This window comes from Limanda limanda, chromosome 7, assembly GCF_963576545.1.
Source record: "Limanda limanda chromosome 7, fLimLim1.1, whole genome shotgun sequence".
In the NCBI taxonomy this organism is placed as follows: Eukaryota; Metazoa; Chordata; class Actinopteri; order Pleuronectiformes; family Pleuronectidae; genus Limanda; species Limanda limanda.
The window spans coordinates 17719340-17747141 of NC_083642.1; the positions used below are offsets into that span (position 1 = coordinate 17719340).

Genomic DNA, 27802 nt, shown 5'->3' on the forward strand with positions numbered 1-27802 from the left:
CTGGTTGTAGCCTGAACCCATATTTAACCTGTTTTTGTTTGTTTTTAATAAGCAGCACATTTGAACATGGCTTACCTGCTAATGTTTGTGACCCTACTGCATCTCATCACCCTGGCCATGCTGTTCATTGCAACCATGGAGAAGGTAATAATCACATTTCGGGCATGATGTTTGTCCTCTTATTGTTATTATTATAATGTCATAAGTACGACATATGCAGTTGTGTGTGTCATGTCTGCTCTCTCTCTCTCTTTAAGTCCTGGTGGGTGTGGGACGGCCTGGAGAACTCAGATCTGTGGTACAACTGTAGGTTCGACAACTTCACAGGAACCTGGCTTTGCTCATCCTCCAAAGAATCCGGTAAACGGCAGTTTCATTGTTTCAGGCCTCCGTGAACGTTGCCTTACATGAACAGTTCTCTCAGAAAAGGTCAAACTTGAGAGCCAAGTCTTTTTCTCTGAGGATATGGTGATGTTTTCTCAGAGTGGCTCCCGGCAGTGCAGGTCCTCATGGTTCTGTCAGTGGTCTTCTCTTCCATCTCCTTCTTGGTGTTCCTGGGTCAGCTCTTCACCATGTCTAAGGGTGGACTCTTCTACTTCACCGGGCTGTGTCAAGTGTTTGCAGGTAACGGCGGAATGAAACAATGTGCTGCTGATACGTGTCTATACGATGAGGACATTAGGAAAGGCAGTTCCCGCTCTTACAAAACTGAAGATGAAGCCAAATGAATTGTGTCTGGTTAAAATTTACAGACAAGATTTTCTATATGTCAGGAAGAGCAGAAGAGAAAATGTTTTGTCTCAGTGAACAAGACGTTGTTGGAGTCCGGTTTGGACAAAATAAAGTATTGTTTCTTACAGGAACAGTTTTCTATCCCTAACCTAGGCTACTTTTAAAAGTATGATTATTATTATTATACCTAAAACATGGTATAACGTGCTGTGGCTCTACAGTTTAGACTTTGTTATGGTTGAAGTGGGATAGGTATATGTCTGATTCTGAAGCCCATTCTGTTATGGTAACTTCGACATACCCCTGTTGATTGATTGTCTGTATTAATAAGTAACACCAACACCACAACTCTTTGACACATATTCAACAAAAAGTTAATATTGTGTTACATGGATATGATTTTTGTTGTTCTGCTCACATGTTCCCATTGATATGACAGCAATTCATAAGCACATGGAATAAAGAGCATAGCTGCAAACATTGCTGACTTGTCTCCATCCTCCTCCCAGGTCTGGCAGCCTTCTCTGCAGCTCTCATCTACACACTTCATAACAAGGAAATCCTCCCCAGCTCCAAAGAGCAGACCTCTGGACACTTTGGCTACTGCTACATCCTGGCCTGGGTGTGTGTCCCGTTGTTGCTGGGCAGCGGCGTCATATACATTCACCTGCGTAAGAAAGAGTGATACAAGAAAAGAGCAACAAACACCATGCCAACAGCAGTATTAGGAAATAGAGTATTGACCTGACTTCTCAATTTTGTCAAAATTTCCCAAATGTCTATGTTATGTGATTATGGATTGTAGATACTTGTATATTGGAAAAAAATACCAGGAAACATGATGTATTTTTCATTTAGTATTGTAGACCTTGGGGTATTTCAAATTCTTTCAAATGTGTATTTAGTAGGTACTCCTACCTAAAATCCTATAATAATTCTGTGTTATTACATATATTTTAAGCATAATATTGACATTTGTTTTTTCATTTGATATCAACTAAACCAAATTTTCATATCAGGAATATATTAATAATAAAAATAAAAGATACAGTGTAACATGTGTAATAATAATCATGTATTTTTAATGAAAAAATAATAAAATATTGTAAAATAAAATGACTTTATATCATAAAGCATGTGGAATATATATAAAACTATAAATAGTATATGTGTGTAATAATTGTTGATGTGACAAAAAATAATAGATTAAATAGACAGACAGATAGACAGACAGACAGACAGACAGACAGACAGACAGACAGACAGACAGACAGACAGACAGACAGACAGACAAATAGACAGATAGACAGATAGACAGATAGACAGATAGATAGATAGATAGATAGATAGATAGATAGATAGATAGATAGATAGATAGATAGATAGATAGATAGATAGTAATGCTTATTTATTGACACACGAACACACACAGACACATATCACAGACCAAAAGAGAGGGAAACAACTGAGGTTGTTGCCATAACAACTGTAAACGTAGTTCCTCTCCTTTGGTGTTAGCCAAACCTTTGGTGTGAGCTCATGTGCTACTTCAAAGCTGGAGAACTAACATTGGACTTGCTCTTTTTTGAACTGGACTCTTCCTGTACCGATGGACGAGCAGCCGAGGGTTTCTCAGATCCTCCCTCTGTCCTTCCCCAGAGGGAAAGACAAGCTGTGTGAGCTGTGTCAGGAGAGAGCTCACCTGCAGTGTGACAGGTGCCGGCGCACATGTTACTGGTAAGAGCCATGTTGTTAGCATGACATGTTGTTAGCACCATCGGTTCAGGGGGGGTTCCATTTGTCACGGTTCCGTCTCTCCCTGGTTAATCAATGCGTGGACTTGGTGGAAACAGTGTCCGCGGCTCGGACGCTAGGTGGCAGTGTCGGCCCTGTGTGTGTGTCCGGAGCGGAACACGTCGCCATGACCGGTGCTCATGTGACCGCTCAGGCAGGGAGGGTGGGGGAGAGAGAGGAACAGCTGGAAATGAAATTACCACACTGATTATTTTCTCTTCGTGTGACTCGGAGGGGATTTTTTTTTCATTTTTTTCACTTGCGTCTCCTCGATCATTTGAATGGGTCAACATCGGCTTATTTATTTTTTATTTTTTTATATATACACGCAACGTAACATGACGGTGTGCGCAGGGTCCCTCCTCCTCCTCAGACTCGATTACAGATCATAAGATGGTGCTTGGTGAAATCCTCGCTGGCACCGGGTGGGGGGAGCGGAGAGGGGCGGAGAGGAGCATGTGGTGCCATCCCTCCCTGCAGGGCTTTATGTAAAGGGATGAGCCACTACACCCAGTCTCTTAAAGGGAGCTTACAGCCTCTTACTGGGCCGGCTCTCCTCTAAGCCCTCCAATAAACTAATGCAAACACATGCATTGAATTAGATCAGATTAGAGATGTTAGCCTCTATCATTCAGCTACAGCTCAAAACAAGGGATGGATGGGACCAAAATAGCTGTTTTCGTTATGACTGGAGCAAATCTAAGAGGTTACACATGAGGTCAGATAAGAGGAAAGGTAGCTTTTGCTCTTTGTCTGACCCACATAGTGTTAAAAACCAGACTGTAAATCCATCAGAAGCCTGACTCAAGCCATGACCTATTACAATAACATGCTGCTTGAATAACATCCCCAGCTATGTTTTGCTTTGTCTGGACAGATTGACTAGTAGCATGCAAACAAAACCCAGCAGAGACAAGACAGTGCAGTAGCTCTGCATCCTGAGACGATCCCTTTCGACAAGTCTGTTGTGTGTGTGTGTGTGTGTGGGTCCACTGTCTGCATACACACACACACACACAAGCTGTGTGTCAGTGCCTCTGTTGATGCAACGTGGCCGGATCATCGCTCGCTCGCCGCTTCTGTCCGAGGTCCAAAGAAACACTGGATTGAGCCCACATGCTCGGCAGTAGGGGGAAGAAAAGCAGAGGAAACCAAGACAGTTTCCATCAGAGTGTGCAAGAGAGGAGAGCCAGATGAACTAAATTACAGACCAGTTATGTAATGGCGTACAATATACTGTGGCTTTTGTGCAACTCAGGAGATGTGTCCTGTGTGGGACAGAAACTCTGCTCTGGGAAGTTTGGGTTTACAAAGCAGAGTTTGTAAGGATTCAAACCAACAGCATAATAATTTGTATGAATAATAAAAGTTTCTGTGTAAACGTAAATTCCCTCCTCTCCATCTGCAGAATCACAGACCTCTTTCTATGGTCCCATTCTCCGTCTGCAGAATTCAAAAGTTCAACTTTCACTGCTGAGCAGATGATACAGCTGTGCACTCTCCCTGAAACCACACTGGTCCAAACTATTCAGACTTACTTCCTCTCCTGCAGTGGAATGAAAGCAGGACTGAAAGTGTCCAGTTCGTTCCTCCTGCTCTAAATACCAAATTGATTAACAACAGTACAAGCAACCTGAAAACCTTTAAAATCCTATGTTTGACAGGCTGGTCAATGCAGACACAAAAGTTAGCTTTCTCTAGCTTTGGGCTACTACAGAAATCAATGGGAAAGCCACATGTAAAAGGTTTTTCACTGATATTTTGCTCCAGTTCTTCACATTCACATAATTTTCCTGACTTTTAAGACAGAAATTCATGTTGTTTATAAGTTGAATGTTAAATATTATATCTATTTGTAAACGTTAAATCTAAATATACGATCGAAATGTAATGGTTGTGGTCTTTTATTTTTACTCTATTGCCTGAGAATTGATTGATTGATATTCCGTATTACTCTACTGAAGTTTGACTTGCAGCTTCAGTGTTATCTTGATACACAGGTGGATTTCTGGTTTATGGTGTCTGAAAAAGGAGAAGGAGAAAGTATATAAATGAGGAACATTTAATTAATTAGGTTGTGGTCCTACTTTTTTTTTATTATAAGTAATGCAGAGCACCAGCAGGCCGACTGGGTGGGGATCCACCAGAGAATCTGTCAGCTGCTTGTTCCCATTCGCACCCCAACGGCCATCAGTCTCCAGCGGGAAGGACAAATTGAGATGCGGCTCAAAAAGGTGAGGATGTACATATTACATACGGCATTAGACGTCTTTTTTATTAAGGGCAATGCAAAGAAAAACACGAATTCTGAAAAGGATATCACCACGATACCCTTTAAATGTTCTTTTCAGAAGTCTATGATTCATCAGCTCTTTTCAAAAGGCCCAGTGTTCAGCTTCCAGATTTTTTCTGTTTACTTTGGGGAATTTTTACTTTGTTAGATTGGTAATGGTCTGGAGAGAAAAGAGTGAAAGGAAACAAGGGCGGTGAAAGTGAGGTATTACATTCACCAAGGGTCCTCTAGCCAGGAATTGAACTTTGGACACTGCAGCCACGTACCATGAATGTTCCAGTTTGAAATCAAAGTATAATTGGAGGATTAATGGTCAAAAAACATATTCACACATATTCTGAAAAATATATCGTGTAGACACTGCTCTCTTTCAGGTAACAGCACTGGGGGGGGGAGAGATTTTCAATAGCAAAAACACATTAAAACCCTGGAGGTGGAAATATTCAATGGACGCATTTAGATTATATGGAGTTAGGAGGACATCTGGGCTGATGTTTTTGAGGGTGAGAGGGAGAAGGAAAAAGAGAGATTCAGTTCAGCCTGCTAAGTATTTCTCACCTTTTATTTTGAACTCGAGGTTGGGTTTTTTCTGCGAATGACATAAATGCTGCATGCAGCACAAAAACATGTTTTTGTTTTTCCATTGGACAAATTCCACAGAGGAAAATGTTTTTTGGGTTGCAATGTTGTAAGAGTCAACCCTCTCACCAGGATTTATCACACTAATAAACTCCTGTGAACTGTTACATAATATTGTTGGAAGTCCGATGAATAATGTGACTCAATGTAAAAAGAATCTGACGCGTATCTTGGTTGTGTTTGTTCACTCAGGCAGAGCTGATTGAGATTTGCAGGTCGGAGGCTCGAAGGAAGTTATCTGAGAGAAAACACCAGGAGGCTGTGCCCGCCGCCCAGTTCTGCCTGCGCAGCTCCATCGACGTCCTCGGCCCAGAGTCTGTCCAGCTGGTCCCGTCCCACCTGCTGCTGGCAGAGGTCAACATGGGTGAGGAGGGAGCACAGCATGTTTAAACTCTAGCAAGGACCATGCCCCAACAACTGGAATTTATGTGATGGACATAGAGGAGAGATGAGTGGGTGTTGAGGTGCAGATTTGGTTGAGTGAGAGTGCAATGAAGACTGGTTGGGTGAGGGGAGAATAAGAGTGGAGGTTCTGACTGAGGCCTCATTTCAACTGAGCTAATCCCAGGCCCAGAATGAGATGTGAGCGTTATGACCCAACATTGAAGGAATGAAAGAAGGAAGGAGGGATGAAGGTTGGGATTAGGTAAAAAGGTGAATGGGTAAAGGGAAGAGACTGAGACAAAGAGAGTTCAGCAGGTAAATGTCAGTTTGTCAGGTGATCGGAGGTGTGGTTGAAGCATGGCCTGGATCCCAAACCTGGTAATGAGTCAACTTAGTGTGTGTGTGCGTGGTTGTGTGTGTGTGTGTGTGTGTGTGTATGTGTGTGTGTGTGGTTGTGTGTGCAACTCCAGGTTTGGGTAATCTGTCCCTGGTGGCGGAGCTCCTGTCCCAGGCCGAGTGGCTGGTGTTGAAGAACCCAGATTGTGGTCCTGCAGTCCGGCAGCAGCTGCACAGGAGCCTGGGCCTCCTCCACACGGCCACTGGAGACCTGGAGGCTGCTCTACTTAACTTTGCAAATGATGTATGTGTCTTGAGTAGCACACTTACCAGAAATCAATTGAGGGCATGAACTATTTTTTGGAATAAATGTATTGATATTGTGAAGAACAAAAGGAATGAAAAAAGGAATGAGTTTTAAGTTAAGTTTAAGTTCCCTAACACAGGAAATCCCTGGTGGCCTGTGAGTTAACGTCTCGGATGTTTTCAGGTATACTTCGCCAGTGAGGAGTATGGTCAGGATAGCACCGTCACCTCTGAAGGCTACTTTCTCATGGCCGACGTGTTTGCCAAACAGGGGAAGATTTCCATTACCCGCTCCCTGTATTCTACGGTAAATTAAAGCGGTTATTGTGGGATTGCCGATGTGACTCATATAGTTTTTACCTCCACCAGAGAAGATTGTTTTCATGCACGTTTGTCTTCATGAAAAATCCATTAAATCTTGGTGTGGATCCAGATCAGGGCCAGATCCAGGAACTTATTTCTATTTCTTCAACATTGAACGGTCTTGTTCTTCAAAGTTTTTGTTGATTTCTTAGAAAATACTTGATATCTTGATAAAAAAAAAAATTATTTGAGACGTTTAGGGGACTCACAATTTGGTGCAGATTCAAATAAGACTATGGACCTAGTGAATTTAAATGTGGGTTTAGAGGGCACTGTGAGGAGGTATGCATTGAGGGCCATTCCTATGTGTTTGATCTAATAGTTTCTTATTTTGCTCATTTTATAGGTGGCACGTATTTGGCACCGCCATCTGTCCAAACTCCTCAAGACCCTCATCGAAAGTGTCCAAAACCCTGACGCCATGTTTGAGCCCTCTTATGGTGCGTCTCGTCCCCCAAATAAGGATAAATATATAGATAAGATATAAAATATGCTTAAAAATTCAAAACCATGCATTTATTTATTTATTTTATTGACTGTACTATTCAATATCAATGCAGAGACAGAAAACGACATTTCCAATCAATTACCTGCTCCACCTACTAAGCAGCCATGAGCTCCATTGGTGGATCATTGAAAAAAAATAAAAAAAATAAGGTCAGCGTTGCTATATTTAGCTGAGCTGTCTTGCTGTGCAATCCGAAAGCTAAACCTCAGATTTACCCTAGCATGCTAAGAGCTGACTGGAGACCACAGCTGAAACATCTCTGGCTGCGCAGCATCCGCAACACTACCCTGTATCGCAGCTGCTGCCCTACATATGATGCTAAGCTCGTTAACCACACTGTTTTCCCAGGCTTCCTGAGATGTTAGCTGGGGTGACTGTAGGGGCAGATTTCATCAAATGTACAGAGGAAATAGACAGATCAGAATTTTATTGACCTACGTAAACCTCATTCAACCTCTCCATTGAAAGCTGTGAGATAAATAATGTCAGTGGTGATTTACTGTCAAAGCTCATTTCCATCTTTGCTGGTGCCCCTCGCTTATAATCAGACCAAGGTCGACAAGCTGAGGAGGACGAGATGTTGAGAACCATGTTGGAGTTTGAACAGGACTACTCCAGGAAGGACCTGGCCCAGGTCGCCCTGGTGGCCCACTGCCTCGCCATGCTGTGGTTTCTGAATGGAGACCACCTGAAGGTGAGTCACCTGACCAGGTTTTCCCCCCACTTCCTCCTCACGCGACGTCTTTGGAACGCCATCTCAAAATGAGCTTAGCTGTAATTGGTTAAGCCGTTAAGGTAAGGTGGGATTTAGCGGGTGTTGACATCTCTGTACTCAGACTTCCAGCTTGGTGTCTGCTCTGTCGCTAATGCCACCGGAGGCTATTGCCCCTTTTTCTGTGTGGGATGAATGAGCAGACGTCTAAAAAGACTGAGGCAGGTACAGTGTAGTGAATGTACACGAAGCACTGACTGTACAGGACGCTCTGTAACAAAGGGGATCACCACACACACCTTTAGATCTTATGTTCCCTTGTGAAAAGACACAAAGCCAGATAATACACAAAACCCAATAGTACTCTGTTTATGTGTTTAAATGTTTCATGTCCCGTTTTTATCTGGTGGTTTTGTGGGGGAATTTTGTGAAGCGTGAAGAAATACAATTCTAACTTCACAAACAGCTACCACAGTGCTCCAAACGTACTGGGAAAAAGCCAAACATAATAAGTCTTTTATTAATAAAATGGTAACTTTTCTCTGAGGCCCAAATATTGAGCCATGTGGGCCTTTGTGCCCAGCAAATAACCTCCTAGTGTTTTATCCTGTATTCTCTTGGAATGGCAAAAATGGCAGCGGTAGGACTAAAGGACTCATAAAGCTTAGACGACATCTAAATGAACAAACCACAGCTGACTGAGGTATCTTTCATCTCCTCGGGGAAATTCAGTTTTGTGCTCGCCTTCAACGAAAAGAGTCTGTTCACAAAGTCTCAAGTTGACTCTTAAAAAGAGGAGGGGGGAAACAGCTCAGTGTGGATTAGTAATGAGCACTGTTCTTCTTTTACGTGCTGGTGCATGATGGTATTTTGGTTTTAGTTGAGCCCTTTCCTTGACCCATGTCATGGCTCCAGCGTGGGATGCAGCACCGAGCATCACTGTAAAGAACGTACAGTCGCATCAGGATGTCTTGTTATTATTGAGGGAATCCTGCTTTTCATTCCTTTACTTTTTCCACGGCTCTTCAGGGTCCTGGGGGTAGCATTAAATAACAGTCTGTGGTTTAGTGTATCAGCCTTGTGTTCACCACTGGATGAGCTGTGGGTGGAGAGAGGGGGGAGAGAGAAACACACAAACACTTGAGTTACACATATACACCACTGTTTAAAAAGCCAAAAGAAACTGCAGGAATGCCAAGCATGCAGCAGCAAATCCCGAAGAATTCCACATTGAGCTGTGGCACGTCTCCATCTCTAAACATTATCAAACAATGCGTTTGTGTCCTTATTTTCTCTCAGTCACACAAGATGAGGTCAGAGTAATAGTCCGGCAGATCAGCTCGTCGGAAGGAAAAAAAAGAGAGATAGATTAATCTGACCGGTTGCAGTTCAGTTTTCAGTAATATTATTATATAACTCAGCTTTACTCTCCCACCCCCCGAGACTCTGACTGCTGCAGCTGCTGTGTTTTGTTTCCGTTTGTGTTTGTGTGCCAGGCACTGGGATTTGGCGGCGTGGCCCTGCAGGCCAGCCAGCTGATACCACACCATGACCTGACAGAGGCCGTCCAGGGCCTGCTGCAGCTGGTGCAGAGTTTACAGACAGAACCACGTCCAGGTTCCGGCTTGTCAGCGCAGCCTTCACCCGAAGACCTGCTCCATCAGGACAGTCCTTCATTTCAGCCATAAGGCACCAAGCCAAGTCATCGGTAACAGATAAAAAGTGAATACGTACAGTGATGTCATTTAGGGGTTTATCTGTATGTACTTAATTAAAAATATTAGGGATCACAGAGTATATCTAATGATATTAAACCAATTTTGATATGGAAATGCTTGATAGAGTAATAAAAGGAGAAAGAGACATGATTTATCAGTTTTGAATAATGACTCATCTTTATTTTAATCTAAAAAAAGAGGGATATATATTTACAGCATTTTGCACATCTGTCAATGACATTATTTTGGGATCCATTTTGTAACACTGTCAGAATCATACAGAGAATAATGGTGAGGGCTTTCACTGAGACCTTTTGTAACGCAATGCTTTTGCTCATCGTAGCAGCTCAGGACCTCTTCGTCAGTTCACCATTTGCAGATTAAAGATATCTAATATCTACATGTCATCAACAGAGAGCTGCATGATTTCAGTGAAGCATAAACATTGGATTTTCCTCCTGCAAATAAAAGCAGATTGTAAACCTTTAAGCAAAACCTCAGGTTTTCAAAACACATTGACATAAAATGTACCTGATGATTGCCATGAAATCCGACATATTTTATACAATTCTCAAACATTTACTCTTTATATCAAAACAAAGAATTTTAAAATCATCTCACTACCAAGTGTTATTAGTACTGAATTATACAACAAAATTCTTATTTTTGGCATTCAGATTCATTTTCATGTGTTGTGAGGCAACAAAACACGGAAACACTTGGATCTCTTCATATTCCCTTTTTAATTTTTTTGAGCCAAATATACATTAGCAGCAGTTTGGAGTTAAATAGCAACCTTGTGCTCTGGTGTGTTGTCATACACAGTGACTAGTCCAGATGTCCCTACATGTCCCTTCATTCCAGGCTGGCCAAGCACCACACAGGCAAATACAGTCTTAGTAACTTTAGGATTAACACACATTTCTCGTTTCCCTGTGTCGCTACCATGTGGTGCCCCCGTTTCTTTCAACAGCTTCCATGCCTTGGATCCACGTCTTCACACGGCTGGTGAGGTATAGAAAGAAACCCCCATGAACCGGGAGCCTGACCCAACAACGGTCCTCAAATCAATGTTCCCAAAGGAAACCAGACAATGAAAAGGCATTTTGAAAGTGGTTCGGGCACATTGAAATGAACCTTCAGTGGGTAGATGTGGATGATGTATAAAATACATATTGAAATGTGTGAGAGAGAAATGAGCATTTTGTCCGTTCTTATGGCTGGCGTTTCTCAAAGAGGATATGAGATCTTTGATTTACACTCATGTACACAAAGTGGAATGATACACAAAGACAGACACTTAAAAAAAAAAAAAAAAGGGGACGACAACTGAAGAGAAACTCGGATGTTGGGATGAGACTTAGTGATCAAGCTCACCGGCCCCTGCACGTCAGAGAATAGACATCAGCAGATTTCACAGTTTCTTTGTCAGATACTTTGATTAATTGATAGAGGACGACATCACAGTAGTGTAAAAATGATGTTATTCTATCAGTGGAGCCACTGGGATCACTCGACAGCAGACTTAACTAAAAGCTGCTTTTTCCTGTTGTCTGGTAGGTTTCGATTTAGCCCCCTCAAGCAGGCCTCCTTTTTAGATTCCAGACAGTTAGTAGATTGGGCTACAAAGAAGAGAAATAAAATCAAGCTTCACAGCGGTTTCACTTTATTGAGACAATATTAGTGCACACAAACCACTTTTTTCTTTAAAAATACCATAAATTAGGAAGAAAACAAGGAACAATATAAAACAAGCAGGGAAAAAAGTGCATGTTAACCATGGTATACACCACATTGTCTTATACTGTAGTTTACAACCTTTTCTTCATTGCCGTTTGTGTGTCTTTTTGTCTGCCTGTAGGTGTGTTTTGTTTCTGATATGTGTTGAGCTTGGATGGATCTGTCGTGCCTTTGGGGGTCAGGGGTGAGATCCGGGCTGCTTCCCTGAGTTGTGTTCAAAAGAAAAGGGGGTACAAGCCGAAAACGTGGACGTTACTTTGTGGCACAGCTTACAGTATGTTTGCATTTGTGCTTTTGATCTGATCTGGAAATGATTCTCAGCGATTGGCAGTTACCCCGGAGAAACCCTGCCTCGGTGTTGATATGTCAGAGGACGCATAGGAGGTAAATCAAGAGGAACAGAAAACCATAAGCAGTAAACTCTTGGCCACTGAAATCCCTGGTTTTATTGTTTTTTTTCCCCTAAGGAAAGAAAAAGTAACATTCTATTCAAAGAGACAGCAAAAAAATATATTCCATTTTTTATTTCTACCATGCCAAAAAAATATGTCATGCCAACATATTTTATGGGTTATGATTTATATTTTTTCCTATAGAAAAAAAAATAGACAAAACAAAAACAAGGTAAAAACAATAAAAGTAAAATCTACAGATCATGACTGAGAGATCACATCTAACCAAATTCAGAAATCGTAGCACCAACTTTTAATTTGATCCTCTCAGCGTTCCAGGTCTGTACAAACACGTTTGTCCACAAAAGCTTGTGAAATGTTCTATGTTGGCCACTACTGCAGCCATTCCAGTTCATCGGCTGACTTCTAGCATGCAAGGAAGTTAATTCACTACCTAGGTATTTACAAAAAGCTACAAAGCAATAAAAAAAACAATACACAACTACCATTGTAGTTCTGAGACATGAGAGGGAACAGCTGGTAAATCAGGGGCCATTTGAAAACCACAAGGATCCTGGCTGATATGTACTGTATGTTTGAATATCAGTCGTTCTATGGCAGTGAACTGTCACTGTTTTGAGGTATATTTTGCTTGCAGGTGTCGAAGCAGGTTTCAAAACTCTGTCTCCTGTTTCCTAAAAATTTGTCGTCTGAGTGAGAACATAAAAATGCATCTGTTTGTCATAAAGTGCTAGACATTGAATGGATTTTAAAAGGCAGCCACAGACTGCTGCTGCAGGTAAGGCTAATCAAACAAGCAATTAAAAAAAAGGGTTTTGACTCTAAAAACAGAACTGCTATTCGGTAGTTCAACTACCGTGCACAGATTGGGCAGTTTCACATTAGCAGTAGCCTGCTTCATTCACAGTGAACAGAGAACTAATGAATGGACACCATGTCAGCCCCCAGAAGGACCATGGGTCTGTAAACTGCATAAATAATATTCTTATTTATGCTTAAAAGGTAATTAGTGCGCACACATCATCAGCCTTTTATTCACTGTCAATGCAGCAGCTCCACCTACATTTCAATACCAGCCATTTTAAACTGGGATTAAATGGATTTTGTCATTAGATTTATTCAAGTGACATTAACGTAAAAGCAGAGAGAGTTTCACTGTATTTCAAATAAACACGACAATGAATTGATTGGATTCTTAACCTGGTAAAAAGTGTGTATACATTCTGGTTGAGCTGGATTCACGACATATGACATGTATGACATATATGATGTAGTGAAAGGTGGATTCATCTCTCTCATTCAGAATAGCAGTCACTTTCACATGAATTCCCTACTTCTCCAGTAGCTGCAGGATGGTTGCCATCCAGTTACGTTGACTTGACAGAAGCACAACGTTGCTACATTGGAACTGACGGTATAATGTGCCGACCACGAGGAGCTAACCACTTTGAAAAAAAAATTTAAAAAACACTTCATTTTGCCTCCAATCCACCAAACCTGACCACAGTCACAGCACGAAAAGCATTTTTTATGTCAACATAAATTCTCTTTAGAATGATGTTACTGAATTGTGAGGATTAAAAACACGGCATGTGCATGCCTTTATTATGGGAATCCCACACCCACCCAAAAAACCTTCACCCTCGCTATTCTTCAAAGCAAAAACTAGAAGAGGCATCTAGCAGTTATCTTGAGTACTATATCTCACCACCATGCTGCAGTGTAAGCTAGGCTTGTTTTGTGGGGGTTGCAGTTTGGGAGTCGAGGTGCACGGACAGGAGAGTCAGGGGAGCAGCCTCAGATCTTTGCTTTTGTTGAAGGGAGTTTGCAGGAGAAGGCTCATGTTTTGGTTGGTTTGTGTTTCTCTTGTCTGAATGCGTGTTCTGTTTTATTGTGTTGTAGGTTTGCGTTGAACATCCCATGTTTTGAAAAAAAAAAAATCGGGCCGATATGTGTTAAGGAATGTCGGTTGCCATGCACACAGGCGTGTGTATGCGTGTTTTTAATGTGTATTTGTGGTGTTAGTGTGTGCATGGCGCCGCTTGAATCTCACTCAGTCAATAACTTGATCTCATTGGCGAGAAGGGTGTTGAAGTTGTAGGCTGGATCGGGGAGGCCGGGAAGATCGGCCAAGTCGGCGCCTGTGGACTGGCGGGGCGAGGACTGGGAGGGCTCCGCCAGCTCCGGGTCGCTCTCGCTGGAAGTAGAGCCCACGCTCATGTTGCAGACGGCCTCGGGCAGCGAGCCGCCGCCGCCAGCGGGCACAGGGCACACCTCGGGCTCGCTGCTGGTCTCGCTGGTGCTTGACACGACGGAGAGCAAGGACATCTTGCGGGTGAGCCGGCTGGGGAGCATCGACAGGGCAAAGTCAGCGACGATGCCTGCCACGTCCATGCCGCAGGCCTGGTCGAAGGCGATGAAGCCCACGTTGGCGTTGGCCTCGCAGACCACAAACGAGCCGTCGTTCATTTGCAGCAGGTCGATGCCACACACATCCATGCCCAGGATGTTGGACACCTCTATGGCTAGCTGCTTTCCCTCCTCGCTCAGGGGGCACATCATACCTACACCACCTAGCAATGGCAAGAGAGAGAGAAAGACTGGTTACCAACCACGGTTTCATTCACTTCACATTCTGTGTGATTTTCGTCCAGATTGTCTGGGGAAACTATGTAGAAAATATTTTCAAATATTTATCAGAATTACATGGAAATTAAATGCCACATTAATCCACTCAGAGTCAGAGTAAGTGCCAACATGACCTGTTACATAACAGCGGAATAATCCGATGACTGATGTCCTAAATATGTCACAGCACATTACAGCCTCAACAAGACCAAACCTGCCTGTGCTCTGACAAAAACAATCAGTCACATCATCGAGGACTGCTGTGTTACTGGATGGAATGGTTCCTCCAAAAAAGGATTTTTGGAGCAGATGGAGTGTTAGACTTTTAATAAACACGGAAAGGTGCCATGATGACTGTTAACTAATGTCCTCATACACGGGATTAGAGTCCAGTGAGCCCTTGTATGTGGCATACATAGTGGGGCTGTAAAAACAATGTGTGATAGGGTTTTTTAGTGAATAAATACCCATCTTCTGACTTTGTGAAAGGAAACTGCTTAAAAAAACCACCCAGTCTCTAGATCTTAAGAATAACCAAAGTAATTTTAGTTCTCCAAAAACAGTGAAGCTATCCCAACCACCCCAATAGAAACAACACTATAGAAAGAAAGACTTAGTTGAAGACAGATCTAAATAACCAGGGCATTTAACAGCAACCACAATAAAACAAACATTAGAACTGTTACCAGAGCAGCAGCCGTGAAGTGCAGTAATGTAAAATTTGTGTGATAGTGTTCAATAGTTTAGTAATTTACTGTCGTCACTGCCTCTCAAGCGTCTGCCTACCCAGGGAGCAGTTGCTCTGCATTCGGCCATCAGTGGAGCAGCGTAGCATGGAGCCGATGACACGGCCGCCCACCAGGACCACTCTCACGTCGCGGCCGTGCGACTCCTTGACGTACTCCTGAAACAGGTAGGGGGTGTCGTGGCGGATCAAGTGGCACAGGTCTGTGAGGTGGTGTTTGTCCCGGGCCAGGAACACCGCCTTCCCTGGGAGAAGGAAGGAGACATGGGATGAAGGAAAGAAGGAAAGAAGGGAAGAAGGGAAGAAGAGCCAGTTTGCCGGCCGTCAGCTCTTTTACATCAACGTGAATACAAGGTGCTTGCAGGGCCTGCATATCTGTGCAATGTTACTTAAGGCTGGATTACTTCCTGAAAGTCTTTCCTGACATTTAGCTGCTTTTGCTGACCAAGTCTCACGCCAGTTCCCATTTCTCATGTTATGGACAAGACACAAGTGGCAACAACCGTGGCAGGCACCAAATTGCTTCTCACCGAGGGTAGAAGACGCCTGTTTTAATTAGCACCGCTCGGCGCTGTCGCCTGGCTGTCAAGCCCTATGACCCCCGTTCCAGCAGCTCGGAAAATCATGTGATTGTTGTGTGTACGTGCAAATGAGGCCTGCTTCGCCGATCTGAATGAGATGACGAGGCAATCCCTCAGTAGCATCTTGAATCAAGTGGACGGCTTGGGGAACACGTACCACTTTTCAAATTGAAACCAAGAAAAACAGGGACTCGTGCTTTTGTGAATCACGGAGACACGTGATCGTTGCCTGGTTTCTGCTGATGAACTATGCACCCAAAAGGCATACACCATGTCGAGGAGCACCACATTTCACATAAACAACCACTGTGCTGAAACCTTTTAATACCCCGAGATTCTGAAATAAGCCATTTATATTTGCTCACAAGCCTTTTTGTATGCTCTAAAAGAGGAAGGCAAGCTGGACTTCAGCCAAAGTCAACGGTCAACCGCAGAGGGAAAGAAAGCAACCCTTGAGAACTCCAGAGAAAAGCGGCGTGTTGGTGGCTGACCAACGGCTGCTTTCCCTAACAATGTGTTGTGATGGCAGCCCGAGCCAGCCATGGTCCATTGTTATCGATTCACACAATGGCCGAGTCAGTCAAGTGTCGATAACTATGAATAGCGAAAGGGCTAATGGGTCAGCATACACTGGGGCTGATCTCCAGGAAGCACAATTTTAATGGCGAGACTGAAACTTCCCACACAAGTCCCCTGTGAATTTGAGGCAAAACAAGAAAAAACTGGGGTCAGTTTGTAAACACAAAACCAAAATGATTAACCCAGCAGCTATTCCACGAGCATTAAGAGCTCTATTTTATTGCAACACCACAGTTCTAATCATTTAACACTCTGTCAATGAATTCCACGTGAGGGTGGACTGGGCTGCCTTTAGTTGGCTGTAGGGTACGGGCTGTTTGAGTAGGGGGGGGGGTAGTAAAGAAATGGACTTGCTGGTCTTACCTCTGTGGCCCCGCGCATTCTTCACCACCACCGGATAGCCCAGCGGCTCAGCTTCGTCAATCATCTTACGGAAGTTGTCATGCCCGCCTGGGAAATGCCCATGCACACAAAGAAGAAAAAAAACACACACATGCAGAGATGAACATGATGTTAAAATCTGTATCGCACGATGTGGGGAGGATCTGGAGGACACTGCTATGGCAACCAGAATGACTCCAAACAGCAAGGCTGCAGCAGTGCTGTCCTTCGCTTTTACTTGCAGCATCATTCATGAGATCGGAGCGGAGCATTGTCACTGGAAAACACATTAATGTGGAGAAGTTGACCATATCTGACACTGAGGAGTCATAACAGCAGCTTGCAGCAACAGATGTGCTTAAACATTCTCAGCTTCGGCTCGTGGGGCGATTGGAAAAATGAAAAACTGCTGTCCTCTTCTTTTCTCAGCCCTCTACCTCTCTCACTCTCTCTCTCAGTTTGCCTGTCTGGTGTTATCTGGTATTCACTCAAGGGAACAGATGTAGACGTCTTTCCCCTTGCACTGATTCACATGTGTTTTTCAGTGGGAGGGGGCGAGTGGAGGACAAGGAGAGGGCGGGGACCAAATGCGGGTCCCAGCACGTCACAAACTGCTAAGGCGCTAAACCAGCGGAGGGAGGCAATGGTAATTTGTATTTTGAAAAATCATGAGGCATGGGGTGGGGCTTTGGAAGGGGGGGGGGGTGTTACATAAGCCTTACAGCTGCTCTGCATGCAGCGCCTGGCCTACTGTGCAGAGCGGCGACTGGAATGTAGGCCAAACACCCCTCTCCTCATTCTCTCTTTCATTCTTTCTTTCTCCCTGTCTGCATCCTTCTCTGTCTGCTTTCCCAAACACCACCGAGCCGGGGATTTTTGGAAAAACAGAGAGAAATGTGTGATGGTGTTTGTCAGCTTTTGTTTGGCTCTAATCAAATAACAAGCTGCAACAAATGGAAACAGTAGTCTGGCTTGTGCTGTGGGGGGGGGGGGTGGGGGTGGGGGTTCTACATATCCTGCCTTTGTAAACAGTTGGTTAAAAAAAACAAAACAGTTGTGTTGTAGAACTTGTGAATTGGAACTTGTGAAACAGTTGTGACGATGTGGTCATGTGTCCAAACGGACTCTTTCTCTCTCTGTTGTTTTGGTTATTGCAGTGAGTGGATTAGAGATAGACTCACTGATGATTTATTAATCTGTGTTATACAGGCACATGTGGACCGAAGCCTATGATAGAACTATTGTGATTAAAATTGTCAACATACTTGACAGGGAAGTGCCGGTGTTAAACTAGAACATTCATTTGACCGTAGATGTCATGTTTATAGACAATATGCATGTGGATTTTGTTTCAGACAAACTACTGCTGTTGTCTAACTTGATCTCACTAGAATTATACATCACTGATTTATGTGGCAAGAGCTGAAGATAAATGTTTTACTAAACTTTAACTTTTAATGGGCTGTTTGAGGGTTAAGACCTGGTTTTAGGGTTAGGGTAAGAATTAGGTTTCGGTAAGGGTTAGGCATTTAGTTTGGATGGTTAAGGTTAGGGTAAGGGGATAGGGAATGTATTATGTCATCACTTTCCTCACTAATAGAAGTGCAAATTTGTGTGTGCCTGCGTGTGTGTGTGTGTGTGTGTGTGTGTGTGTGTGTGTGTGTGTGACAATGCAAAGCGGGCGTTCAGTCCAGTACATCCAAGTATTGGTCAGCAGCCAAGGATCATCCAATTCTACTCCGGTACTTTCTCTCCACACACTGGGAAGTAGCTGCATGAATCAGGTTGGTTACATTCCACATTCATCATCTAACTCGCTGAATATAATCCTGGAGCAGCACAGCCTCAGATATCTAAGCAGCAGCACCGTGCCACCAAAACACATCAACACAGTGGCAAGAAAATAAGCACAAGTTACTGATTTACCGTAGGAGAAGGTGTCAGGAAGAGGCACCCCGTGGCCGGCCAGCTCCTGAAAGGTCCAGAACTTGTTGACACAGTTGAGTATCGCCTGGGGCCGGTTGATCAGCCGACAGCCCATCTTCTCCAGGTGGCGCAGCACAGTGATGTCGCTGTCTGACTGCACCCAGGGCGTGGGCACCCGCACCACCACCACCTGTGGATAGGACGTCACCAGTTCCTGCTCCACTCGCAGACCTGCAGGGGGAGAAGGGAGCGGGTGAATGGAAGGTTAAAAGAGGTTGACCATACGGTATATTCTGGGCAGCCGAGATGTAGATGTTGTTTGTAGAAGTTGATGATGAAGGTAAGGAACGCGGACCCAGTACTTACAAGTATAATAATGTTTATTACACAAAAGTAGTACAGGTCAAGACGAGCTCTAGAACTCAGAGAAATCCCCCAGGCCAAATAGTGAAGTCTGACTTGCCGGGGTCTTACACACATTTATATAGAGAGTTTGGTTCCGCCCATGACTTCAGGTAAATACCGTCACCCGTGAGATTTCTGACTAAAGACGGAGATGTTTTTGTGTGTTTTGTGGGCAAGAACCTTCTACATCCATCCATTAGCTAGTCAGAGGTCATTCCCAAAGTCAAGGATCATTTCAAAAAAGGCAGAGAACTTCTAAAGTAAACACCTGGAGGACTCTCTGAGAATGTCTGAGAGTCCAGAAGGCAAGTATCATAAATGTAAGCCTGTCATTATGCTTTGAACACATACCAAAATGATCTGCTCTAACGAATATACGACAACCAGCATAAGCCAAAACCCATCATTTGTTAGCAATTAATGACTTCCCAGTGCGTGGGCAAACTAATTCTTAAAGAAAAGTTCACTCAATACAACTGTGAGCCACTAAACATAGAATTTTACATTATATCCCTAAAGGCACATTTAGAGAGGCTGGAAACATTGTGAAAGTGGCTGGTGAGATTTTGAATCCATCATCCACTTGTGGAAAAGTTGACTCCTCTGGTCGGGACTGTTTGTGGACATTGCTGCAGTCGTCACCACACAGCCCTGACTGAGAGTTGGCCAGGTTACAGCACTGGGCAGAGGCAGCAGGCGCCAAGGCCTGTGGTACTAAGCCTTGAATTTGGAACGTGTCTTGCCTGCTGATACGATTATCTACAAGCAGCGCACACCCATATACAGTAGTCCCCTGCAGTGATGCCAGCTCCTCTGCATTTTTGGGCCAACACGCTCTTCCTCACCTGACTCAGAATGACCCATCATTGCTGATATACTGACACGATACACTACTTTGTCTAAATGTAGGCCAGTGGGATGAAGAGAGACGTCTGAAGCCTCCAAGGATGCACGATTTGAATTTAAAAACACATGAACACACCAGGGAAAGAAGCATGAAACACTGTATAGCCCAGTCTACAACAAATAGTTGTTTTGTTTTAGGTCTGTTGGGGATAATTCTAGCTACAATCTAGTCCACTTTTCTTTTAGATTTAATAGCAGTTTTTTTTTCATTCTGCCACAATGAAAAATCTTTGTATGCTATTCAATGGTATCTGAAATACATGGTGCTTTGTTTTATTCAAAGTCAAAAGGTCATTTGACACACCTGCTCACCACTGATGCATCCTGGCCCACAAAGAGCCTGAGATCACTTTCCCATTCAAAAGACTTTAACCCCATGTGTCAATACTGTATATTATGAGTGTGCCAAACATTTTTGGTCGTAAGGTTTGCCTGGAACAATCCAAAGAACAGACCAAGTCTGAGTACTTTGATCTGCTCTTCTTTGGCAGACTAGGTACAAGAGGGGCCTTACTGCCTCCAGCCCGCCAAAATAACCACATGGTTACTCTTTGACAACACAAATTATGTATATTTGCATAGAGAGCAGGGAAGTGAGAGCAGATCATGACTGGTCACTCAAGACACATCACTTTTGTTACATTTAGGCCTGACATCCATACTTATCTGGAATTTCCTGCATTTGAATCTGAGACTTTTAAAAATGCAGCTGCCCCCGAACGGCATCATCAGAAGTGACAAGTTTTGCTGACTTGTGGTCCTAGCTAAAAGCTGTTGCCCAGTTGAAATCAGAATTTTTAACGCCACAATTGACTCTACAGCAGGCACGCTTTTATTTGAGCAATCGACAGCTCCCATGAGCAAACCCATGCAGATTGTATGTGAATTGTCATGTGATTGTGCATTTTCAGGTGATTTAATTAAGATGGAGATTGTCTCTGATATAGAGTATATATCCTCACCTGAACATCGATCAGATGTACAGTCCACTGGTGCTCAGATCACACACATGAATGCAGGTGTAAATAGACCCATAGACTTCAATGTCTCAGACTTTACACCACTCTTGTTATGCAAATGTTAACTACGTAAATACAATTCACTAGCAGAGCCCATCTGAATAGGTTACTGATCAGCCATCACTGCAGCTCAGCCTGCAGAGGCCATGGGAAACAAAGGAGACTTGACAAAGAGAGGATTGTGCTTAAGATGGAGAGGATTAGGTTTGTTTGGTATAAGACAACTTCTCAACAAGACTCAAACTTGTCCTCATTCACTGGATATCTCCAGTCTCTACCAGCGGCTGTCTGGATCTACAGAACAGAACAACATTTTGAAATATCAGAATATTGGCTTGATATTGGCCAAAACACAGATGGCAAATTCAGTAGCAATAGTTGAAGATTTGGCAGTTTGTTGGTGCTACTTTGTCACCCTGGATGAGTAGAGGAAACAGAGACACTTTGGGATTTTTGAGCAGGCGATGCGACTGAACAGCTCATCACAACAGACTGGGTGACAGAACCTGAAGGTGGGTATGCACATAGACTGTAATGTAAGGCAAAGAGACATGATAGAGCACTTCAACTCCATCATGACCTGAATATCAGCCATCTTAGAATCTGCAGATTCACAGCAGTGGCAGTGGCTGAGACCATCAGAGGTCATAAAGAGCTTGGTGGCTGCTGCATACATGATGATAACAAAAGATAGCCTGCAAAGGTTAGCATCTTAGTGGAGACACTGTGGGTCGGATCAACACTTGATTTTTGGGGTCATTCTGTGCTCGGATGGTAGAAGGGGAAACAAGAGACTGGCACCAGGCGGGAAAGGTCAGAGATGTCTTGTTGCTGCAACACGGAAGATGGGAGGGAGGGGGGGGGAAACAGAAGCCTCTTCCTCCTCACAATCTCAGTATAGAAGCAGGAAGATTCACTGTCTCTCTCTCCCTCTCTCTCTCTAGCCCTATTCAACACTCTCACACTGCTCTGATTGTGCACTCACTGAGAACACTGCAAGTGGTGTTACAGTGGGAAGTGTCAGGGGATGTGGTCTCATGGTTTTTGACAGACAGTATTCGCTGTTCACGGTGCTCGTCGCATCTCCAGGGGAACCGAACAGAGACCAGTGAGGCAGCCAGATGAATCAGTCCTATTCATCTGTGCAAGTGTTCGTGTGCACTGCGCTGTCCGTCATGTGACCGCCGCAAAAAACACTCACAAACCCTGCTGACCGTTTGGGTGTATAACAAAGGAAACACGCGTTTGTCGGGATCTGTTGTGGGTGTGACCCATATTTAAATATAACTCACATTATTCGTCTTACCTCAACGACAGGACGTCATCTTTTCATGCTTCAATTCACTGTATATATCCCGGGCCATTTTCAATATGCCAGACAAAGCTAACCAGCATAACAAGCATTCTGTGCATACCACTGCGACGTCAAAGCAATGCCGACAAACACTGTGCCAATGTTTTGGCTGGTCGGGTTTTGCTGGCCCCACATGGAGTCTAAGTCTGGGTACCCTCTCTAAATTAACCTGATGGGGGGAGCGGGATTCTCGTAGTTAGGTTTTAGGCTATCAATGTCTTCAATGGTCTATTTGCATATATGTGTCATCAATACACACATCAGACAATAACACATACTGTAGACCTACTGTGAGGCCGGGCGAAAAACCCTTTTGTTCACAGAGCACAGAGTCCATGTTGACCCGCGTGTCCCCTGTGACTTCGTTTAGCTGCTGGCTACATTGGCACTGACGGTACTTGAACTAACAGAGGCAGACGGGATGTATCACGAGACCACGGGAGTATTTGGCAAAGGTTGAATGGCCTGTGAAGAGACAACACGTGTCAAACTCCTCAGACAACATTTTTCAAATTCATTTCCTGTAATTCGGGCTAGGGAGTTATCTTTTATCAGTGTTGTTTAGGGTTGGGAAGTACTTCAGCATTACTGTGTGCAGGGTCCAGATGAAATCTAGCAAAGTCATACGACAGAAAATTGTTGTATGTAGATTAATAAAACAATGAAAGTATGAAGCTTGATTTTTTTTTATCAGTTTGCATTTTAACCGGTTAACAAGCATGTACATTAGTTAAGGGATGAATCAATATCAACACAAACTACTCCGATGTTTGTGGAAAAAAAGTCACATATATGCAAACAATTAGATAAATTACAATTAATACTTATGAGTAATGCTTGACATGATCAATTTGCTTGTAGGGAATAGAGGAATATGTTCTTGGGTACACGGTATGAGTTTGGGAAGGAAATATTTTGTATCCGACGGCCCCAGTGCACAAAACAATACACCAGTCAATGTCACTGTCATTGGAAATAGCTCCCTGCCTAGTTGAAACAACTGTTTGTTTCCTTGTGTGAAATATACAGAACAGAATTGTTGATGTCAATATATAATTTTCCCTAACTAGAGGAAAAAGCAGGTTCTGTGAGCCTACTTGGCAAAAACAACTAAATGTAAAATACCCATGTTCCAGACAGCATGTGACAACCTGAAATCAGATACTGCTGGTTAATTGACAAATTGACTGTTTTTTCTGGTAGTGCTGACTTGTGTTAGCAAGATACATCAGTAAAAAGCACTGTGCACTCATAACTTGCTTTTTAAAAATGATATTGCCACAAAGACCAAGAAGTATTGGGATAAGCAGGAACATGGATGGACGCATGTTGTAACAGCAATCAAACTCCAGCAAATGCCTGTACTTTGGATTTTAGCCTTTTTTTAACCATCTGTAACAGTTAATAACTTAACAGCTACAGACAAAAGCTTATAGATCTTAATTGAGTGAAGAGCTCTGCCACACTGCTGATCATCATATAGTCAAATTTCTCAAACAATAAGGAGTCTATGCCTCATAAATAACTAAAGGACTGGCATTAAAGCTACAGGACCAACACACCAATGCCACGTATCATGGTGCTGATACACACTCACATGTCTGGTGGTAAATCAAGATGAGCCCGCATCAATGTTCCATCTTTCCTTCACTGACATAGACGCGTTGCATTTATCATCTTTGGGGTGAAAGTGTGCCCACTGGCACGCACTGGGTTCACAAAGGATTGTGACATCAATTCAAATCCGGTCTCTGTTTTAACATCTTACAGAACGAGTCATGGGATGTGAAATGCCTCCAGCTAGCTGGATTTGGCTGTCTTATGTGAGGGGCCATCATTGGTCATTAGAACATGATGCTGTGTGCGTGTACATGTACATGTTCATCTCTTCTCCTGAGGACAGACTGAACCCATTCACTTTCGTGTTAATGTGGACCTGTACCTGACTTGAGTACACAAATAAGCAAAAGGGATGACAAGCCTTTGAAATAGTGAGCTGTAAAGATGCTATCAGTTTCAGAATGATGATGCATCCTGACCTACCTTAAAACAATGGTTGCAAGAAACTGCCTCAGGGTGTCTTGTTACATTAAGAATTTTGAGACCTTTTGTCAATGCATTTCAACCTCATAACCTGTTATATAATGTCAGGCCCATACTTGAAAAAAAAGTATGGATGAGGGCCAGAATGTCTTGCAGAGTAGAATCATTTATTTCAGTAAACATGACCACACAGAGCTGTGTGAACACAGGAGAAATGTGTGTATACAGAAAAGGGCTCCCTTGACAACAATCTCCTCCTAAATGTTCTTGGGCTCAGCTAATTTCCCCTTCATTGCTTTTAGATGACCAATGTTTAGCTTCTGAGTGTTGAGTCCCGAGGACCTCAGCTTGTTGGTGTGGATCCAAACGATGGAGGTCGGTTACCTGAGTGGCAGGATTTAACAGTGTTAGTGCAGAGTGTGTCACACTGGGGCTGGACTTCAGTGATGATCTCTTTGTGAACACATCATTTGGTGATGGCAGGTGTTTGCTTGTGGCTTTTTACTCTGTGACCTCTCCTAAATATCTCATGCCTTTGTACTGTGTATTATTGGAATTGTCTCCTTTTTGAAGAAAAGCTGATGTTGTTTTGGTTTATGATGTTAATTTACCATCTGCAACCAGTTGAAATCTTATCTGTGAACCAGGTCTGTATCAGTCCCATTCATTTCCATTTCTCAAATTATTTGAACTTTGAAATGCTATGAATTCATTCTATGACAACATGTTTGCTGTTACATCCCGAGATGTAAATATAAAACGTTTACACATTTAAGTAGAGTAAAAGAACGACCAAGGTACTGGTCAACAGTGGTGAGTAACTCTAACCCTGAAAGAGGGGCTCACTGACAGCACCACTGAGCACATGGTGGTGAAATACGTATGTTTCCGATTAAGAAAAAAAGAAGATTGCAAACAGATGTACTGATTTTGGATTCTTTCACTGCATGTGTCTGTACACATTAGGACCAGTCTGTAAGCACAGGCAAATCATCAGCAACTTTATTCAAATAAAACTAATGTGGTGGACCAGACAATTCCTGTTTGGAATTTGGATGGGAAATTACCTTCCAACTGCATAGTTTCTACATTAGTAAGTTGTGGGTAATGCATATTTAGATGAGCGCTGAGTGGACAAGGCCAGCGTGCACCGCCTGACCCCGGCCACATAGCATCCTCCCCAGCTCTCTGTGTAGCCAGCCTGCAGCGTGGCCAGCCTGCCCACTGACTGTTAATCTGTGATGTCAGGCCAAGGGCTCAGAGGATATTTACTGTATGTACGACTTGGGGCCAGCGTGGATTACAGGTCATGCTAACTGCCTTGCTCTAGTTGTGTGTAGCTTGCTAAGCCACAGGTCTAGACAGATGTCTTCCTTCCAATCTGTGCTGGCAATTGTACTCTCCTTTTGAAGACACCCCTTGATGCAGACATTTTATTTGATCAACAGATTAGTCGATACTTTAAAATCATATTATCTAGCTAAGATACTTAGCGGCTTAAGTGCCACGTCTTGGTCCTGGTGTTTGAAACCCCATGTGGAGAGGAAAGCTTTCCCATGACTGAGCACCAAGAAACAGCATATAGTCTGTAAAAAAAACACACGCTGCCCCGTCATCCCTCTCTTCATCCCATCTCTTAAGCCTCTGCTATAATGCCATACTGCACTGATGTTAATTGGGACTTACACACCTCTCATCTGGTGACACAACCCCACTTCACACAGGCCTGATGAATTCCATGTGTGTGTGTGTGTTCCTTTCTACCACCATTGCTTCACCGAGGGGCCTCCATAGTCCATACTGTGCCATGCTGTCATATTACAGCCAACAGAACACTGACATTGTGTTCCTAGCGAGGCCGTGCAAAAATGTCAACACGGGATGGACTGAACATGTGTCGTCACACCTCAAAGTGGGTAGCAGAGGATTACACAAAAACCCTGACGCAGCTGTTTATTAGAGCGGTTTGAGTTCAGCTTTGATTCTCCATCCATTTGAGTCATAATAGCAAACAGGCCCCGGTTATGGCTCCACAGATGCAATGTGTGCTTATAGTTTTACTCTTTGGTGAACCCCAATACTGTAGGTGTATTGGTAAACAATAGACTTGATACTAAGATCTGATTGGTCGAATAAATCTGATCATGGAACCCTCATTTTGTAATTCAAACTGGACAAATGTCTCTTTCTCGGATGAATACATTGTGTTTACACGCGTGTGTCTGTTTTCCTCTGGGACTCTGGACTACTTGGTTGCCAGATCTCCACATCAAGAGTGAATACACAGCTTTAACTTTGGAGTGATGCAATGTGCAATACAATGACCCCAATTCAGTTTTACGACTCTATTTAATGCCTGCGATCTAATTAGCCGGCTGCTTGCTGTGGTATTAGCAGCGCTTCCCGTTACCTTGGCTAAACCCCGTATCATCCGTGTGTTGGGATCGAGACGTGCTGAGCTAAATGAAATCAGGGAATGATCGCTCTGACTGGAAAGTGGGTTAGGCGGTCACGGCACACTTTGCTCCTCAGCAGCTAGCAGGCAGACCAGGCTAGCCCCCCACTCCACCCCCCTCCCTCGCTCCAGTGCAGCCCCCCTAAACAATACCCGTCTGCCATAGACTGTGTGCGGGACCGCGTTGAGAATCCCGTCGATCTCAAATAATAGGGGAAACATGGGGGAAATAAAGGGGGATACTCACCCAGTTGACCCTCGGTGATGGTGAGCACGATCTGGTCCATGAGCAGCGAGCGGAACTCCACGTCCTCGTCGCTGCAGCGCTCCTTCAGCGCCCGGAGGATCTGGACCTGCGGGTACTCCTGCACGATGCGCCGGTCCGTCACGAACCAGACCCGGGAACACATGGCTTTTAGATTGTGTGAGTGCAAAAAAAAAGGGAGAAACCGCACGGTTGTAGTCGTGGAAGGGGGTGGGTTGGGTGGGGGGGCAGGTGAGTGGGGTGGCACAGCGCGGGATCCGGGGGTCGGGCGGGCGGCAGCGGGATAGCACACAGATGCTCTCACACAATGGAGAGCTCGGCTAGCGGGAGGATGGTGGTGTGGCTACACACAGGAGCTCGGCTCGGACCGGCTAGCACGACTTGTGTTCTCTATCACCTTTGTTCGCCTTCATCTGCAGCCATTGAGTCCTCCCGGGGGGGGGGGGGATAACACGGACCCAGCCCGCACAAATTCAGCAGACAGGCCGGAAAATACTGTCCTCTTGCCTGTGTGCAGATCGAGAGGCGGCTCCTGGCTCGATGCGCCCGCCGGGGCAGACAAAGCTCGGGCTGTGCC

At 43.9% G+C, this 27802-nt stretch overlaps 3 protein-coding genes across 3 annotated transcripts; 2 read left to right on the forward strand and 1 right to left on the reverse strand.

The window, feature by feature from the left end:
• Window positions 1–66: 66 nt before the first annotated feature.
• On the forward strand, window positions 67–1539 carry LOC133005705 (epithelial membrane protein 3-like). Its single transcript, XM_061075474.1, has 4 exons — window positions 67–144; window positions 258–360; window positions 484–624; window positions 1242–1539. Exons 1-4 carry the CDS (start codon window positions 67–69, stop codon window positions 1415–1417), a joined length of 498 nt encoding a protein of 165 aa, XP_060931457.1. The 3' UTR covers window positions 1418–1539.
• Window positions 1540–2341: 802 nt separating this feature from the next.
• Window positions 2342–9755, forward strand: zmynd12 (zinc finger, MYND-type containing 12). Its single transcript, XM_061074632.1, has 8 exons — window positions 2342–2469; window positions 4631–4760; window positions 5651–5822; window positions 6313–6482; window positions 6669–6791; window positions 7194–7287; window positions 7904–8049; window positions 9564–9755. Exons 1-8 carry the CDS (start codon window positions 2342–2344, stop codon window positions 9753–9755), a joined length of 1155 nt encoding a protein of 384 aa, XP_060930615.1.
• A 4232-nt stretch (window positions 9756–13987) lies between these two features.
• rimkla (ribosomal modification protein rimK-like family member A) lies at window positions 13988–27370 on the reverse strand. The gene is made up of 5 exons (XM_061075606.1): window positions 27208–27370; window positions 18779–19009; window positions 16835–16921; window positions 15353–15556; window positions 13988–14511 (listed from the first exon to the last, which is right to left on the reverse strand). The coding sequence occupies exons 1-5, from the start codon at window positions 27368–27370 to the stop codon at window positions 13988–13990; spliced, it is 1209 nt and encodes a 402-aa protein (XP_060931589.1).
• Window positions 27371–27802: the final 432 nt, after the last annotated feature.